The 18,837-nt window shown below is 42.6% G+C and overlaps 1 protein-coding gene across 1 annotated transcript; it reads left to right on the forward strand.

Annotated features, from left to right (window-relative positions):
• The first annotated feature begins 51 nt into the window (after positions 1-51).
• LOC129207018 (acyl-CoA (8-3)-desaturase-like) lies at positions 52-13,748 on the forward strand. Its single transcript, XM_054827319.1, has 12 exons — positions 52-288; positions 4,020-4,130; positions 5,743-5,940; positions 6,334-6,435; positions 6,582-6,710; positions 8,023-8,083; positions 9,895-9,971; positions 11,012-11,109; positions 11,795-11,891; positions 12,591-12,670; positions 13,382-13,507; positions 13,697-13,748. Exons 1-12 carry the CDS (start codon positions 52-54, stop codon positions 13,746-13,748), a joined length of 1,368 nt encoding a protein of 455 aa, XP_054683294.1.
• The last annotated feature ends 5,089 nt before the right edge of the window (positions 13,749-18,837 follow it).

Consider the following 18,837-nt stretch of genomic DNA (forward strand, 5'->3'; position numbering starts at 1 on the left):
ATGGAGGGAGCGGGGCGCTGGGGCTGGTGAAGAGGAAGGGAGGGAGGAAGGATGGCACCACTGCGGGGGGCCGGGGAGGTGCGGGAAGAGCGGGATGGGGACCCCGCGGCCAGCCCGGCGCTCCGGCGCTTTACCTGGGAGGAGATCGGGCAGCGCAACGGGCAGGGGTCGCCGCCTCAGGAACGGTGGCTGGTGATCGAGAGGAGGGTGTACGACATCAGCAGCTTCTACCGGAGGCACCCGGGAGGGGCTCGTCTCATCGGCAGCCACGCCGGGCAGGACGCCACGGTGAGCGGCGGGGATGGGGTGGCGGTGATGCTACCGGCTGGCTTTGAGATGCAGGGCGGAGGGGAGCGGTACCCGGCAAGCATCGTGCGGAGACAGCCTGGGAGGTGACTTCACCGGGAATTGGTGGGGCTTGGGGGTATGTAACAGGGTCGGGGTGTGTGGTGTCACTGCTACGCTCAAGATTTTCCTGGAAATGGGCAAATAAAGAGGCTTAGCCCGTGGGGCAGCCGAACTGTAACTGTTTATCCAGCTAAAGTCTTTAGGATTGCTCTTATCTCCTGATCTTGATTTTTGCAGCTACTGTGAGCTGCAGCGACTGCTTACAGCCAGGGGAGGTGGGGAAGCTAACACAGCCCTGTGGCAGCTGCAGTAGCTGCTTCCACAAACGCACCTTTAGGAAAGGTGTCCCTCCTAAATGCCACCCGGAGTAACGTGGAGGGAAAGCAAAGACTGCATGCTTTCCCAAGCAGTCTTCCAAAAAAGTTTCTGTAGTTATTGTGTTTGATGATCAAAATTGAAATAATCAGCCGGATAACAAGTGTCCGACAGCCTGTGAGTTAGTCCGTGGGCAAAAAGATTTCAGCTCGTCATGTTTCCCTGCCTGATTGCTATTTTAATGCCATGGAAACCTGTGGTAAACACACCCCAAAACATTCAGCAAATTCCTTGGAGTTCTTGCCTGCTGGTATGTGCAGGAAGGGTAGAAAACAGTCATAAATTAACATCTATACAAAGACGTGGCAAACGTGATTGCTTCCTTGCCATGTATTTTGGAAAAAACCAACAAACCCCAAACCCAAGACAAATAGTTCCCTGATCTATATATAAGGGATGTTTGAGGCTCATGGAAATAACAATAATTTTCAGTCTACTAAGTTTAAAATTAAAATTTGGTATTAGCTATTCTTTGCATTCTGTATTTTCCATCATTCATTTCTCTAGTACTGTCAGATTTCTTTCATTTTAGGATGCTGTTCAGCCCAGACAACGAATGAACTTGGAAAACACAGGTATTTTTGTTTCTGGGATCTCAGCTAGTTTTTATAGGTTGGTTCCATGCCCAAATCATTAAGCCCTGCAAGACGTCAGCCAGTTTTGTGTGACATCAGCTCAGCTGTGCTCACACACAAGTGTGAATAGGCTGTGCACTGTAACGGAAAAATGCCTGGTTATTTCCCCTCTCTCTCTAAGCATATACGAGAATACTCTGGCTCAAGGGCTGTAAGTGAAATTCATAGGAAGGGGATTTAGTTTGCTCCAGAGATGCAGAAGAACACAGAAATCTTCATCAGCTCAGCGCTTTTGGATAACAGCGTCATCACTTCTGACAAGGCACAATATTCAGAATGTGTATTTATTCCAAGGCTGATCGATACACGTGATACTGGAGTACCTTGCCCTGCGTGAACTCTGCCCATTTGGAAGCTGTGCACCTTGACATCAGCAAAACCTGTGGAAAAGAGTAAAATGTGGAATACGTGCTATAGGGGTGTCTATAGTGCAGGTCGGTGTAACCCAGTACAGAGGAAACCACGCTGGCGCTAGTCAGCCGTAACAGAACCAGGGTGAATTAGCGCGTGTGGACTTCTGCGCTCTCCTGTGGAGCCTGATTATGTGCAAACGATCTGGTTTAGAGCAAACTTGGTTATATCCACACTGAGTCGCAGGGGGAAAAATATCCAGGAGGTTGTGGGTGAAGTAAGAAACTCCTCCTCGTTACTAAGAGCAGTTTTATGAGACGGCGTGAATTCAATAGGTGCTTTAGTCAGAGACAAAGAAATGAGAGAAGAATTTATTAAAAAAATCCGTGAGCCTTTAGGGAGGTCTGTGCATCTTGGAACAGGTCAATTGCTTAATCATGTGGATATGTTATGAAAAATTAAAAAATGATCTTAGTTTGACTGGGAGATTGTACCAAGAGCATCTAGCCTTGAAAGATGCTAACTTAGGAGAGGATGAAAAACATGGGAGGCTCTCAGTGAGAAAAGAAACCTGAGGAATGGAAAAATGAGGATGATTAATGCCACAACATCAGTAAGAGTGACAGTGCACAAAACTTTGAAGAGGAGTCCTTTTAGCGCTGCTTTTTGATGTGGTCTTTTCTCACGGAGGGTAGAAGAGCAAAGTTAAGGAATGAGGTGATTTAGAAAACAGGAGCAGCAATCTTGAGAATGGAATTTTTGGCTGAATTTGGCAAAACTTGGTTGATTTTGGAGACTGTAAAACATCTGGTGTTGCAACATCATGAAATAACTGGGTACTTGCAGCAGAAGAAACTGCTTGCTGATTATTGGGTTCATCAGTGATAGCAATTATGTGCGTGGTATTTAAACCCACCGTACGTTACAGATTTGCCTGGGTGTTAGTCATGCAGTTGCCCAAGCCTATGTCATTTTGGAACAGAAAGTCTGTAGCGGTTTGCTCGAAGAGATTAGCTAAATAACTTCATTTTGTCACACAACCATTCTTAATAAACGTTTGCCCAGAGTAACTCTGGGGCCGCAACGCAGTAAAGCGCTGATCGTGTCCGTTTAGGATGACTAAATTGGATCGGATGAAAGATGGTGCAAAAGCAGGCACGCAAGCAGACCGATACATTGAAGGTGTGGATGTGCAAAAGCAATTTTCTGTGGTTGGAGAATCTTCAGGGGAAGTTCCTTTGCTACAGACCAAGTTTGGAGCTAAGCTCAGTCTCAGCTGTGCTTCAGGGCTCCCACTGTCCCTTTCCTGCTCTGTCAATGCAGTTGTCTCCTCTTTTTTTGCTCCTGTCCTTTCTGTCCCCAGCCCTGCCTAGAGGCTATCACACCATCGCTTTTTCATGCTCATATCTTCAAGGGAGGTCAGTAACACCTAACCAGGCCTGTGCATATGAATTGTGTCCTTGCATTCATTTCCTTCTGAATACCTCCAAGTACTGGAGAAAAATAGAAAGTTCTCTGTATCGCTTGGTCCTTGATGAAACGCTTCCTGTCTTAGTTAATTTGGGAGTGGAGTTCTCTACCCAGAGCTGGTTGGAATGTTGCTCTGATTCATCTCCTGAGGTAGCCTTCTCATGGCTGTCACCTATCCTCTTCTTTCTTCAGAACTTTTATTACTTCTTGCAGTTTGGCTTCCTGTAGTTATATGTCCTTAATATAACAGAAGTCTTGATTCTCTTGCATGACTACGTTGGGGAAAGTAAGAATGCAGCCTCTGAAAAGGATATATTTCTGAAAGGTTAAAATCCCTCCTGCCTGTGAATAAGAGGAACTTTTAAGCTCTCTGATTTAAAGGGCAACTTTTTCTTTTGACAAATTGCACAACAAAAAATGTTCTGGTCTGCAGATAAGAAAGGTCTTTTGGGCACCTGGATGTCCAGGAAGATGGAAAAGTCACTAATATTGGGGTTGAGAAGAGTGGGATGAAGAAAGGCAAGGGAACTAGACTCTGCATTAGGCGTACGATGGAGATTCATTCAATTTTGTATTATGGATCTTGCATACCTGTAGTAATTTCGGGAGCAGAAGTCAGACCTCTTCTGTTTGCCAGCTGAATTAAGACCTCATTTAAGAGCATAGAACAAACACGAGAAGAAAAAGGTCAACAAAAGCTTGAGGAGATAGAAAGATAAACCAGCTATCTTTGCCATTGCGGTTCCTCCACAGTGAGTGTCTTACTGTGCACAGCAGATCGAGGTTGTTACCATAATATTTGTTTTTCTTATCTCTTCCTTTACTCCTGTGCATTTGCAGGATGCCTTTGTAGCGTTCCATGTTGACAAGGTGCTGGTGAGCAAGTATTTGAAGTCACTGCAGATTGGGGAGCTGGCACCAGATCAACCCAGTATTGAGCCCACTAAAAATGTAAGTCTGACCTCGTGAATCAGATCAAAGGTAGATTAAAGGGAAATATTCTGAGATTAGACCTTGTTCTTCTGTATCAGCATAGCTCCTGGAACTATGGGATCCAGGTTCTCTGCAATTTTTTCTGCTACTACTTAGAAACAATACATGAATATTAGTCTAAATCCACATTATGTGGTTGAGAACGAGATTCCTTGATTTTTTTTCTTACCACAGCAACTCTACGTAAATAGCAGAGCCTTGTTTTGCTCTTTTGAATATCACAGCTATCACCTTTTCTTCTTTCCCTTGCTTTGAGAAAAAGCTAACAAAAAATTAAGTAATCCTTTCCAGCTGATAGTAAATTTTCTGTTGTAGGTATCTGTAGGGAGAGACTGCAGGTAGAGTGTTTTAGCCTTGAATTAAGTTTCGCGGGCTGTATTGGCATTGCCCTTTTGGGCAGCCTTCTTGTAGCAGTCTCAAGGTCGTTCAGAGAATGATCATTCACAGAAACACTGCTGATGGCACTGTGAGAGTAACCAACCTGGTATGTCTAAGCAAACCTCCTGAGAGGCACAGGCAACAGAACAGGAATAGTCTTGGAGTACAAATATTCCCTGGGCTGTATGGTCCTCACTGCTTCCCACCATCCAAGGCCATTTGTTTTCCCCATTCCTCCCAGCCTGCCCTGACTTTTCCTTTGCATAGTCCCACGCTGCATGCTGAAGGGGGGGGGCAAGATGCTACGTGGCCCCATGTAACTCAGGCATTAGAAACGCAATTCAGAGCAGTCTGGCTGTCCCAGAACGGCATGGCCACACTTCCTATGTAGGTGGAAACCTTGTGAATCCTCTTACCTGTCTGTGGCCGTGCCTTGCTGGCTTCTTGATCCCATAGCTGACCTGGCACCAGAGCCCAGATGTGCGTTGCTCCATGCCAACTCCATTTCCCCTAAATGATTGGAAAAGTAGGCTGGCAAGCTCCTTTGTCGGTTGGGTTGCATGGAGACAAGAATCATGCTTTGGAGGCATCTGTGGAGCTAGCAAAGACAAAGGTGGGTTGGTCTAGCACCTGTGCTGTGCTTATTTCTTGTTCCATCCTCCTTCCTCAGTGCCCACCAGCCTGAGGCCAGCTGGGCTGTAGGTGCCATTTTTCAAACAGGTATTTTACCCTCCCCTGTTAATAACGGTTAGGGTAAAGTGAACACATACAGCAATCTACTGGGACTGGCGGCAGAAGAGGAATAATTTCATCCAAAAGGCCTACCACCAGATGGCATCCCATGCTCATGCATACACGCTACAGCTTCCACTAGATGCAACTTCCATCTGAGCCCTGTAATACCTGCCAAGATGATGGACGAAGCACTAAAGCCATAGTCTTAGGGGCTGGGGGTACAGACATTGTGCTCTGTGATGGCTGCTGCTCCTCTGCTCTACGTACCTTACCAGGCAAAGACACAGAGAAGCTGTAGGAGAGCAATAATAAAGTTTACTAGTGTGCAAGCCCAGCTCTTGCCAATTTGGCTGGATCCTTTGCTCTTTCTTACCTCCATTAAAGTGGTCCTTGGCTTTTGAAGCTGCAGTGCTACAATCTAGAAACAGAGAACATGTAACGCTGGTGCTTCCCACAGAAAATGCTGGTGAAAGACTTCCGTGAATTGCGCGCTACTGTTGAGAAGATGGGACTTCTGAAGCCAAATCAACTCTTCTTCTTCCTTCACCTCGCTCACATCCTCCTGTTGGATACTGCTGCTTGGCTCATTCTCTTCTACTTTGGGACGTCCTTAATGCCCTTTATTGTCTCTCTGGTGGCGCTGACCGTTTCCCAGGTAAGCAACTGAGTCCACAGCATACACACGTGGACTTGCATCAACTTTCATACACATAATACTATTGCGGTTTTGTAGTGCTCTGTTTCCTTACTTGGCATAGTTCTCCTTTGTCATAAGAAAACAACCACTATATGGCATGTATTTACAGAAGATGTCAAGAAGAAATCTGCATGTGGGGAGCTCCCACTAAACCTAGTCTGGGATTATTTACACAAGATATATTCTAAGGGAAGCCTCAAGAATATCAGGATTTCATACTTCCTTTGTGATTGGGACTTCGGAGCACTGTCCAAGAAATAAATCTTGATATTTCAAAGGACGGGTGTGGCACTGTCCTGTTCTCGATTCCTCTTTTACCCACCTCCCAATGTTTTCTTTTTCCTCTTCCAGGTCCAGGCTTCATGGTTACAACATGATTTAGGACATCTTTCAGTATTCAGGAAGACCAAGTGGAACCACTTGCTGCATAAGTTTGTGATGTGCCATTTGATAGTAAGTACCTGACCCTGGAAAAACTTCTTCAATTTGATGGCTTTCCTGTAGAAGTGTGTGATCACCGTCGGGTGAAGGAGGGGAATTGGAGACAATCTGGCTCTGAAAGCATTGTACTTTTCATACTTTGTTCTTCACTAAAACAGGGGGCATCAGCCAAATGGTGGACTCTTCTGCACTCCCGGCACCATGCCAAACCCAACTGCTTCCAGAAAGATCCTGATATTGATATGCACCCTTTCTTGTTTACTTTGGGGAAGAAATTCTCTGTGGAGGTCAGTGTGCGTGTGTGTGTGCATGCTCATGTACCAGGAACTGGGAAGAATGCTCTAGTCAACACTGTACCATAAAGACCTAAAACTAAGATGTGATGACAGTTTCTGAAAAGAGAAATTGTCTTCATCTGTGTCTACTTTCTTCAGCCTTTGTAAGCAGGTCGCAGTTCACATTGAGCTCCTTTACAAGTTTCTGGAATGGTTGACAAGTAACTCTAAATTAATTAGACATGATGTATGTGCATCATATATCGGGTGGAAAGTCCATCAGGAAAAAGACTGTTAATGGTTATAGCAACTTAATGACCTAGTAGAACAGCTCAGTAATTAATGATTATTAGATAACTTGTGAACGTTAATATAAAGCACATCTTCAGTTGGCCTTAGATTGTAAATTTAATATTAATGTTTGAGGCTCAGAGATGCAGGTGTCTTTGGCATGTCTATGCCTTCTAGGAGAAGGCAGAAGCCTTGCTGAGACAGGCAGCCAGCACGGCAGGACCGAATAACCAAGGGCTGTTCTTCTAAGACAAAGCCGAACCCCTTTTGCTCTACAACTTCATCAGTTCTTGAGACCCTATCAGAGTAGCTACAGCAGTGAAACGTGGTGGTTTTTTTCCTTGGAAGACCTTTGCCATCATGAAACTGTCATTTAAGTGTACAGAATCAGAGAAGGAGGGGGGAGGAAGAGAAAATACATGACTCTTTTTACTGATAATACAACAGCCTTGAAATATCTAATATTTCATCAAATGAATTATGAATGTGGTAAGAACACCAAAACCAAGGAACTTCAACAGGTAAAATTCACCTCTATCCATTCTCAAAATTATTTTTATCATAACACACCGTCTTTTCATGGTTCTGGTATAGTCTTTACTACATCATTTTGTTCCAACCCAGCCAATGGTGGTATCTGCGACAGCAGTTTCCTTCCTACCATATACCCATGTAGGTTTTTCCTATGGGCCGTTACCTCTGTTTTGGCTTGTCGTATCTAGAACTACTTTTCAGCAATCAATTTATTTTCTCCTACTGGAGAAAAATCACATGGTTGCTTAACAGTTTCTCTCTGAAGGACTTTACAAAGCTGTAAGGCATTAAAGCCTTACATTAATGGAACGAGGATTTACACAAAAGGCATATTATGTATGTAAACTAATAGGACAGGTACACAAGAGGCAGACAGTAGGAATGAGGGTTGTGGGAAGTGTGCAAGAAGAGTGCCTCTGGGGAAGAAAGGAAGGAAAAAAGTTACCTGTGCAGATTGCTTAGTTTCCAGTCAGTGTATTTTTGCTGTTTCTTTTTATAGCTTGGGATCCAAAAGAAAAAATACATGCCGTACAATCACCAACACAAATACTTCTTCATCAGTGAGTATCTCCATTCTCCTGCAATACCATGAGGGGTACTAATAAGGCTTGTAGATCTTGCTTTTGACCTGTAGGACTTGAGTGGAACTAAGGTGCTGCATTAAAGAACATCATAATCAGTTTGCATCTAATTTTTGGAGAAGTTGAAGACCTGACTGGATAAAACCCTGAGTAACCTGCTCTGACCTCATAGCTGATGCTACTCTGAGATCCTCAGGTCCTTTCCAGCCTGAATTATCATATGATCCTATGTCAGATCAGGTTTCTGTGCTCTTCTTGACTTGAAACTCTCAAACCAAATTAATATATTTCTAACTAAATAGCTTAAGTTTGTTCCAGGGTAGAAAAAGTAGTGGGGTACACTTATCCCAGGTCATCTTAAAACTGTACTGCTTCGCAAAAATAAGGCTACATCTATTTGGACAGAGAAAAGACTCTTAAGCCACTAATTTAAGGAAGTTACTTTGGAGAGTGAGATGAGGGCTCCAGGGACAGTTTATGTGAGCTGTCTAATGTATGGCTAATAAAGTGCATGAACAGAGCAGAGGAAAAATTCAGAATTTCTCCACTGTCAGTGCCCTGATCTCTAGACTCACTCCTGCCCACTTCTTTCCATCGCAGTGAGGCTTCATTCCTTTTGCAAAGCAACACAATTTCAACTCGGGACAAGGAGATATCACCTCCTGCATCTCTCCTGAACAGTCTGGTCTACTGCTTAGGATGCTTGCCTGAAAAGTGGGCAGTATGAATTTGAACTCTAAAACCCAGCAGAAATAGGCACTTTCAAGGTGTGACTCATTTACCTATTTTTTTTCCCTTGACCTCTGAAGATGGCAGGAACTTCACTCCAGCAGTGGTTGTTCTCTCAAGTGGTTAGACAGAACTGGCAGGGTTCTTTCAGATGCGCATATCTCAGATACGTGACTGAGATGCCTAGTTAAGGAGGGTGATCCTATCCCAGATCTTCCACAGTGGCTCTGAGTTACAATATACCACAGCTTTCAGTAGTATTCAAATAATAGTCTATGGGGTTCTTTTGTTGTTGTTTTATTCTTTTAAGTACAAGTGAGATGTCCATTTGGATGGTTGAGTTTGAGTTCTTGCAACCCGAAATCCTGGTTGGCAAGGGATTTCATATGTATCCCTGTTGTTCCCCTGCTTTGAACACCTGAATGGGGAGCCAGAAAAGCTTTGGGGCTGTGGAAGTCACTTAAAATATTCCTCTGCAGCTGTTCCTCAGCTAAAAGCCTCAAACCGAAATCTCAGGTTTGTAAGTGCTATCAGATTAATGGACAGACCTAGAAATGGCACTAATATAGCATCCTAACCAGTATCAGTCAGTCACTTTCTTGCAAAGTGGTTACTGTGATACTCAAAAGGATTATTAAGTTTCTAGGCTCTTGTCCTAATTTTTCAGGATTCTCCACACCCCTTTTTTGTTTTCACTCTTTCCTAAAAGAAGCCACGGTCATAGCTCTCCATGAGGAAACGGAAGGCAATACTACCTGTGTTGATAGGTGACATAAGCAGCAGCAGGCTGTCCTGCTGAAGAGCAGGAACTGTCCTCAGTCAAGCTTCAGAGAGCTTCTTGTCTTACCTTTGTTTTACCTCTTGAGGTCAGCAGGCTCCCAGATTGGCTTACCGTTAGTCTGTGTTGATGCATACCAATATCATCCAGAAAATTCTGCAGCCCTACAACTTCTCAGAACATTCTCCATATTGAGTAGCTGTTGAGGGATCCTTTGCTTCCAGTTTGCTTATCTGTCGTTGGGTCCATGACATTACCAGTGATCATGAATTCTCCCTTACAGCTCTTCCTCCGCTCCTGTTTCCCACCTACTTCCACTGCCACACATTCTACATTGCATACACAAAAAGGTATTGGGTGGTAAGTATTGCTACTTGTGCAACCAAGAAGGGGTCAGTTGTGGGTCTTCAACCTTTCTCCTGAACATGGAGCCAGCTTCTGCCCAGAGCTCAGTCCCTGCGGTGTGACCCTGTATGCCATTCAGTTAAGCCTAATATGACAATCAGTTTGGTGCAGCATTTTCAGTGGCTGTGCATACTTTCTGCTACAGCTGTTAAGTTCCCCAGCTCCATGATAAAGGCCTGAAAACAAGCAACAGGCTGGTGGGCTTGTACTGCTTCGCCTCATTTGCAGGACCATGAAAGGAACTGTCTGCTTTGGTTTGGGAAGCAAATTGGAAGGTCCATAGTGGTCAGGAATGGGAGGATGTGGATTTATAGGAACTGTTGTCCTCGATTTGTTAGCTGTATGCATATACTTGGCATCACTCATCATGTCAGGCAGCCAGAAGTAATGCTTCGCTCTCCCTTCTCTTGTGTGTGTTATGTACACAGGAAGACAGAGCAACTTCCAGCCAAAACTGAGAGCCTTGGTCTAGCACTTTTAGTTCACTGACAAGTCCTGGGCAATGATTCGATACAAGTCTTCAACTCCTGCTTCTGAATGCATAGTCACTTGCTAATATATTAATCTCCTTATTAGGTGCAAATGCTCAGATTCATCTCTATTATAGCAAGCTGTGAAAAGAAAGTGCTATTAACTTGTAACTTGGGTTGCTCCAGACAACTCAATTTAACAAACACTTACAGAAGCTGAATGTAGATTCTTCCCTGTGAGGGTGGTGAGGCCCTGGCACAGGTTGCCCAGAGCAGCTGTGGCTGCCCCTGGCTCCCTGGCAGTGTTCAAGGCCAGGTTGGATGGGGCTTTGGGCAACCTGGGCTAGTGGAGGGTGTCCCTGCCCATGGCAGGGGGTGGAACTAGATGGGCTTTGAGGTCCCTTCCAACCCAAACCATTCTAGGATTCTATGTTCTCTTGTACATATGACATGAAGTTTAGAAAACTACTTAAGCAAATGTAATTTATAATTATCTTCTTTTCTTGTTGTCTCTGGTTTTGGTAGGATTTGGCCTGGATGCTGACCTTCTATATCAGATTCTTTTATACTTATGGATCATTATTAGAAATAAAGAGTCTCCTGGCATATTATTTTATATTCAGGTGATATTTCTTTAGAAAGTTCTTCAGCCTTCCTCTACATACTCTTTCCATCTGTGCCTGCTTGTCTTTCTCTGCCTTTGCTTACCTTTCCATGTTCTCCTTTCCCATCTCATTTTTCGCTTAGTTTTGTATTTTTTTTTTAATTCTGTAAAGTTAAACTAAGACTTTTGTGCTTAATTGCTAGTTCAGGTTTTATGTCACCTCACTGGCTTTGTCAGCAAAGAGACTTTTGCTGAGTGCTGACTAAATTGAGGAATACTTACCTTACACAGCATTCAGTGCTTTGGGTGTTGGGTCTGCTACTAGTTAGTGAAAGAGAACATCTAAGAGAAACAGCTTAGCCTGAGCTTGCAAATGCTCAGGCATTTTCCAGCAGCATTGGCTTGAATAGACAATCCACTCTCCGCTTGGATCAGTTGACTGATTCTAACCAGTTTGGTCCTTGGCTACAGATAAAACAAGATGAATACCAGGCTACATCATTTTCATAACAAAACATATTAAATAATCATGACTCTCATAAGGAAGTAGGAAACTTCCAGTTTTGAAAGTTCTTCCAGGTGCTGGATTAGCAAGGCTGGCGTTCAGCTGTGTGTTTGTAAGTCTGGCTATGCTGTTATTTCAATGGCTCATCACTGACTTGCTTACCTGTTGCTGAAGTCTGGCCTTTTGTTTGATTCCACAGGATGCTGGAGAGCAGCTGGTTTGTCTGGGTTTCACAGATGAACCATATCCCTATGGATATTTACTATGACAATAATTTGGACTGGGTATCTACTCAGGTAAGGTATTTTCCATTCTTAAGAATTGTGGCCATACAGGTACAAATTCCAACCATAAGACAAGCAAGTCCTCTATTGCATTAAGGGTGAAAAACCTTTTGGTAACTGGGAAGTGAAGGTTAATAGGAAAATGGGATTCAGTTACGGTAACAGTAGAGGAGGACAGCAATGACATGTTCATGGGCAATCTAAAATCAAAGCTAGGTCCCACCTCTATTTCCTAAACATACCCACCTCCCCACTTATTGCAGTATTCTGTCTTGGACCTTTTCCACTTATGTGGAGGTGGAAGTTTGCTCCTACTCTTGCTGAGCAATTTCACTCTAGTAGAGTATCAGTGTGGTGGCCCCTCTTTGTGGAGAGTCCAGCAGTAAAGTCTGGCCATCGCAGAAGTACCCTGCCATCTCTGCTTTTTCTGCAGACATAGCTTTGAGAAGACCAAGGAGGAACTTTTGACTGTTCACATGCACTCACAGGAGCACAGCGCCAACTCCTAGTTTTACTGCGGTCCATGTTAGCCAGTCTATGTACCTCTGGTGGTCTACAAAGCTGAAGGAGGATTATGATCCCTGGCTTGAGGTAGCTCAGCTTAGGTTAAAAGCAAACAGTAGAACAGAGTAGCACAGCACACTGTGCTCTTTAGACAAATGAGGCTGCAGTCACTGATCTGTACTGACTTTGCTTTCCTTTCCCCTCTAGCTCCAGGCAACATGCAATGTTGAGCAGTCTCTGTTCAATGACTGGTTTACTGGGCATCTCAACTTCCAGATCGAACACCAGTGAGTACGCACCCTGAAAGAGAATTTTCTTCCCTCTTTTTTTTTTTAAATATTTTTCTTCTCTTTTTTTTTTCTTTTTCCCTATTCTTCTTTGCTCCAAATTCTACAAATAGTTGTGGGGGTACCAATGAGTTTTGCTTTAAAAAGACTGAAAACCCCAAAGAGAATTGTAATGTAATTCAAAACTGTCACTGGACCCACCGGAAGGTGAGAATGACTAGTGAAAACTGAACAGGGTAGGATCTATGAAACCATACGGACAGCAACTGGCTCTATCCATAGTAGCTTGTGAGCACTAGTGAAAATGTACATGCTAAGGCACTGTTTATAGTCAGACACAGTAGTTTAAGTCTATTTATACTGACTACTTATCTGTTACTCTAGAGATTGAGATATGCAACTGAAGGATGGGCTCATCTCCTTTTGTGTGTGCTGGAGATAGTTACTTCTGGAAAAAGGGGGAAAGTAGTTTCTTCCAGTTCATGGTATCACGTAATTTGGAGAAATGTTGGTTCAGAGATGCTAGAGACAACTGTGGAAAATAACAAAGGGGGAAAGCAGGAATGTCTTATGAGTTACTTGTGCTAAACAGCTAAAGATCCTACTCAGTGTGAGCTGGGTGATTCCTGGGGAGTATAATATATAATGAATGTGAAAGGTAATATTTCTAATGGAGCACTGGAAAAGAATTTGTCTGTCTCCTATTCACAGCTTATTCCCCACGATGCCAAGACACAACTACTGGAAGGTGGCTCCTCTGGTGAAGTCCTTGTGTGCCAAACATGGCATTGAGTACCAATGCAAGCCGTTGCTCACAGCTTTTGCAGATATTGTGCAGTAAGTAACATGACACTGGCAAAACATTGCAAAAGGATGTAGGAGACAGTGGAAGCCTAAGAACAAGAGTTGGCTTGTTCTTCTCTTACAAATCAACATAGAGAAACCCTAATTTCCCTTGTCCCCACCCACAGTCCCCTAACCAACCCTGTATAACATGGCCTCTTGTGCCCTCTCTCTCTTTTTCAGCTCTCTGAAGAATTCAGGAGAGCTCTGGCTTGATGCCTACCTACACAAGTAAGAAGACAAGGCTGGATAGTACCATTCACAGCCTGCCATGGCTTTGCATTCCCAGCAAGCTGAGGAGCAGGGAGAAGGGACTCTGTGGCAGAAGAAAATGGATAAGAACTAACTGAAGGATACGATTCCAATAGATATGAAGCTACCTGAATTTTACTTCTGGTCTTTCCTGCTGTTTTGGTTCAGATGTGTTAAGAGTGGATAGGACAAGCAGGAGCTGACTGCTTAGAACAGGACCACCTCTTTGCTGGCTGTGTCTGAGGAAATACAGCCAAGAGCATTTCAGATTATGGCCTGGTGCAGCTGCACACACTTAACTTCAGGTCAGAGTCTTCTGACCAGGTGGTTTTTTTTTTAGGTACTCCTCATGTGGAAGCTCTTATGCTTAATACCACATTTGCTTATTTAAAGTAATTTGAAATTGTATAGTATTTTGAATTAACATGGTGTTCCAGCACTGTGCTTAAATCACAGTAAATTATAATAAACTACATATATCACACTTAGAGTGTAGCAATTGCAATGTGCTCTTAAACACTTCATGCTCCATCCTTGGACTTCACATCTCAAAGCTGCTACTTAACATAATGAAATACAGATTGAGTATGATAACAGACAGCTAGATCTCATTCTACACAGAGTAACTGCTTGTTACTGCTATCTGTATAAGATTATGATCATACTTTAGAAAGATAAACCAAAAGTAAAATAAATCAGCCATAGACATCTGGTCAAATAGAAAAGTTGCTGTTGCAGCTAAACCAAATAAACCAAAGTTGTAGACAGACCAGTAAAGTCTGACAAGCCTCAGTTCTGAGGCTTTGCAAACTCAATACAAAGTTGAGCCATTATTTGGCTCCACATCATTAATATAAATCATAAGCCCATTATAATCACTCAATTGCTGTTATACGCAGTAGAACCAAGTTCAGATTTTCTGCAGCTGAAGAACATGCAGTGAACTTCATGATGGGGAAGAGATTTATTTCTTCATCACCTTGAGTCTGCAAGTGAGCTGTCCTCACCTGGAGCTTGAGGCTTGCAGGCACTGCTGAGCAAGACCTTCCTGGCAGGCTGTGTTTCTCAGCTCCCTGGGCTTGCCTCGGAGCCTGGGGTGTTTGCATTGCACCCTGACCAGATGCTAGGCATAGGTGAAGTCACAGCAGGTACAATGACAGGACTGTACAGTTACAGAAAGGCACAACATGTTTCTAAGCATCGACAGCCACATGAACTCATGATGCAAAGCTGCTCTTGCTCCAGACTACATCCTAGCTCCTTTTTAAATTGGCATCGCACAAGGTCAAGTGCCAGCCATTTGGACTCAAACACTGGCTTTATACTATAAGGGAACAGGAATATAGGGTCCAGACTCAAAGTTTTAAGTGAGACACAGGCTTTTGTGTGTCAAAGCTTACTAAGGCAAGGCTTGCTAAGCTCCAGCTTATTAAGGCAGTTTTCAGAGTTCAAGAGTAAACTGAATTACCTGAGTCAACTCAGATTTTGTTTCTGCCAGGCAGAAGGTGAGTCAGAGAAAGAGGCTAATCTTGGTGCTTTGAATCACCCTTGAGAGGAGGCAGTATCTTTCCATTAATTAGTAAGAGAGTGAGTTCTTTGAAGCAAGTCCCATCACAAGCACATACTCAGACCCTGAAATAAAAGGCTAACTTTTGGAACAAAACACATTAATTGGAATATCAGCAGTTAAGACCACTTACTTACAATAATGAAAGTGATGAGGTTAATAGAGATCTCGCCTGGTAAAAAGAAAGATATAAGAAAGCCTCTGATTAGATAACAAATGGACTTTGTATTGTTTGTGCAATGATTGCCTGAATTATACAGGCCACACTCAGGATTGAGTTTTACTTAAAAACCTTTAACCCAGTACAGTCAGCCAGAACATGTAAAAAGATGTGTTATTACACCATTTTCTGCCTTGGAAAGTGTGCAATTATGTTTAGAGGTTAAGAGCACAAAGTACGATTCCCAAACCATGGGAGTAAAACAAGCAATTCCTGAAAATGCTGTGGGAGAAGTAAGTGTTCTGAGTCCTGCTTCACTCCTATCAGTTATTCACAAACACATTTCCACTATTTAAAAAAGCCTTTTAAAATTACTTTAAACTAGTCTTTGAAAATAATTTTGGAGATTTTGAAGACCAGTATTTGATTTTTGAACCTTTGACATCATTGGGCTTCTAGTGCTAGTTGCAGTCAGGACCCCTGTAAGTCAAAATCAATTTTTTAAAAAAAAAGCTGCAAATATTTTCATTAGTTGAGGACCCAACCGTGCGCACAAAGGTTGAGTAAGACCAAGATGAAGGGCTGTAGATAAATGTGGAGTACAGCCTAAGCAATATGGATCAACGCCAGAGCAAACAGGAGGAGTTGCCAAATTTTCCCCAGGTATCTTCAACCACTCTCATCATGAGGGTAGGTAGTATAGGGTTAGATGAAAGGCTGCCTGTATTACCTCATGAAAGTATTTAATAGCTTGGTAAGATTTTACAAAGAAGCTATCACTGAGAGGGCCAAAGGCGGCAACATACACAAATTAGTTATAAGACCCAACAGAAAAACATTAAAAACCAACTCTTCCATGAAGAAGTTACAGCACATGAAAACAGAGTTGAAGTAAAATTAGCATCACCACTTGAGTGTTTTCTCTAGATGTGAAGAATGATGGAAGTAATACAAAATATTAACTGACTTATTCTAAAAGCCAGCCTTTATTCCTGCAACTCTGAAATGCAAATCCTATTCTTTTCCAATGGTCATATCTTGACATTGAAAGTCCAAAGACAGTTAGTTTCCACTGGAAATAATATTGAAAGTTTGATTTAAAATGAAGCATTTTTTTCCAATAAATACCCTCTGAAAAAAGGTATGTTTTAAGAAATATCAGTGTGCATCACAAATTTTGGTTTATATATGACACTTCATACTAATAGCTAGATATTAAATAAAACACATTGTCTTGTGTTATAAAGCTGATGGTTAATAATAAAAAAAATCTTAATCTTGAAACAAAAAGCTGTACTATTAAGATGTCCACAGATCTTAGCCAAACTTTTTATAGTATAATTACACTTTATTTCATGAAAGTGTTGAAACTATTCCTCATCCTGCAGTCTTCACAAATTTGTACATATATGCTTATCAGATGCATAACTTCACTAAAAAAAGCTTGTAACTTCTATGTTTTAAATCCAAAGAAAAAGCAGCACTTAGGAAGAGTAATGAGCGTCAAAAGCACCTTGGACTCTGTGCATATGCGATAAGTAAAGCAGGGAAAATGAGCAGAGATTTCTTCATTCTTGCTTTTTCCAACTCCCCTCCACAAAGTCAAGAGCTTTATCCAGACACCGTAGACAATGAGAGCTACGATTAGGCAGAGCTACGTGGTTCCACCTCCTTTGTATGTGCCAATTTTGATTTTTCACTTCAGTCTCATGCTACACGAAAAGGAACACCAGACTTAAACCCAATTAAATAAGGTGGTAACAAAGATTAGAGAAAAAAAGAAGCAAGACAAAAATATGTGAGACTTCTGTTAAAGATTACACCTTCAGGCAGAGCACGTATTGCATAACTGAAAGCAGCACTGGTTCAGCCAGCTTGCTCGCCAGGGTCTAGGCATCAGCTAGTTCAGCAGAGCTGGTCGGGAACAGGTCATGCAGACCTCTGCTCAGGCAGGGGGTCAGCCGTGCACCCTTCAGGCAGACCTGGGCTAGAGCAGTCAACAAAAGATGATGTTTGATCAAACAGGCAATTTACTCCGCATATTTTCCTTTGATCTATTCTATCAGGACAACGCTAATGCAAAGAAACAACACGTTTGAGTTGTTTTCTAACAGTGAGGAGGAACCAAGAAGGCAGCTGGACGTGATCTATGGGGGTGAAGTAACTGCAGGGGACCGAATAAAACAAGGTGAAGGGGAAGCAAGAGATGGGAGACCTGAACCCAAACACCCAGCAGTCTCTATCCCTTAGACACCCTCACCCTTTCACAGCCTTACAGACCAACACAGTCCAAGTATGGAAAGAGAGACACCAGCTTCCACAAGAACTCAGTTACCCGCTTCCTCACGCATTTCCAATGGCAACTCCATCTGGGAGAGAAAGCCAGGCTTAAAGCTGAAAACTCGCCCAGCTACCACCCCAGGGAAGGCTGCCTTCAGGCATTTTCTATTTTCATTCTGTTCAGGGAGTGTTGCAACCACAACTTTGTCTGTAAACAGAATCTCCCACCATCCTTATTCTTCAATAATTCTTACAACATATGTGCACAAGGTCAAGGAAAGATTCCCCAAGAATCTACACTTAAGTGTAGAAAATAGGAAAGAGATGATTCTTCCCCAGCTATTCGTTTGCAGCAGAGTGTATTCACTTCTGTCAGTGCTGTTGCTGTCAATCCTGAATCAACAATCACTGTGAGACAAGGATTTATTGCACTGAGGAAAAAAAAAAATCAATAAAAAATAGCAAAGTTCCAAATACTGGTCAAAGTTTTAAAATGGTGAAATCTGGGAAGAATGAACAGAGAATAAACACTGAAGTTAATAGACAAAGCAAATCTATGTGAAGCATTTTTTGTGATTTATCACATGCTACAAAACAGGAAACAAAGTTTTTCTTCTGACTTGTTCCATTATAGCTTTACAGTATTTGAATCAGATTGTTGGATCCAACTTTAATTACAGCAACCAAGCAAAACACCTTTTATAATCTTGTAATGACTTGAATGAGATGGATTAAGATCAAGGGGAACACTCCTGGGGTTTGCAAGAAACTATGAAGACGTTGTCTGCAAGTTCTGCTGGGAAAAAAAAAAAGAAAAACCAGAAAACACACACCCCAAAAACACAAAACCACAAAGTAACCGGTGTGTACTGCTTTCTTTCAAGGTAAAGAGCAACATACCATCATTTAATGAAACAGGTCAGGCTGCAACTTACAGGCTGAAAAATGTCACCATAATCATATAACAGTACTAGACCTCCTTGATCCAGCTACTTTGGTAAGCAGGATGCAAAAATATTTTATTTTTTTATTAAAAAAAAGTACAGCTATCAGTTTATCAAGCTT

Source organism: Grus americana, chromosome 5 (assembly GCF_028858705.1).
Source record: "Grus americana isolate bGruAme1 chromosome 5, bGruAme1.mat, whole genome shotgun sequence".
Taxonomy (NCBI): domain Eukaryota; kingdom Metazoa; phylum Chordata; class Aves; order Gruiformes; family Gruidae; genus Grus; species Grus americana.

What these genes read in the sequence shown, in the direction of transcription:
- LOC129207018 (XM_054827319.1), top strand. Translation starts at nt 52, where the DNA reads ATGGCACCACTGCGGGGGGCCGGGGAGGTGCGGGAAGAGCGGGATGGG. An exon ending in TGGCGCTGACCGTTTCCCAG is followed by an intron (nt 5,941 to 6,333) that starts GTAAGCAACTGA and finishes TTCCTCTTCCAG; the next exon opens with GTCCAGGCTTCATGGTTACA. An exon ending in GCTTTTGCAGATATTGTGCA is followed by an intron (nt 13,508 to 13,696) that starts GTAAGTAACATG and finishes TCTCTTTTTCAG; the next exon opens with CTCTCTGAAGAATTCAGGAG.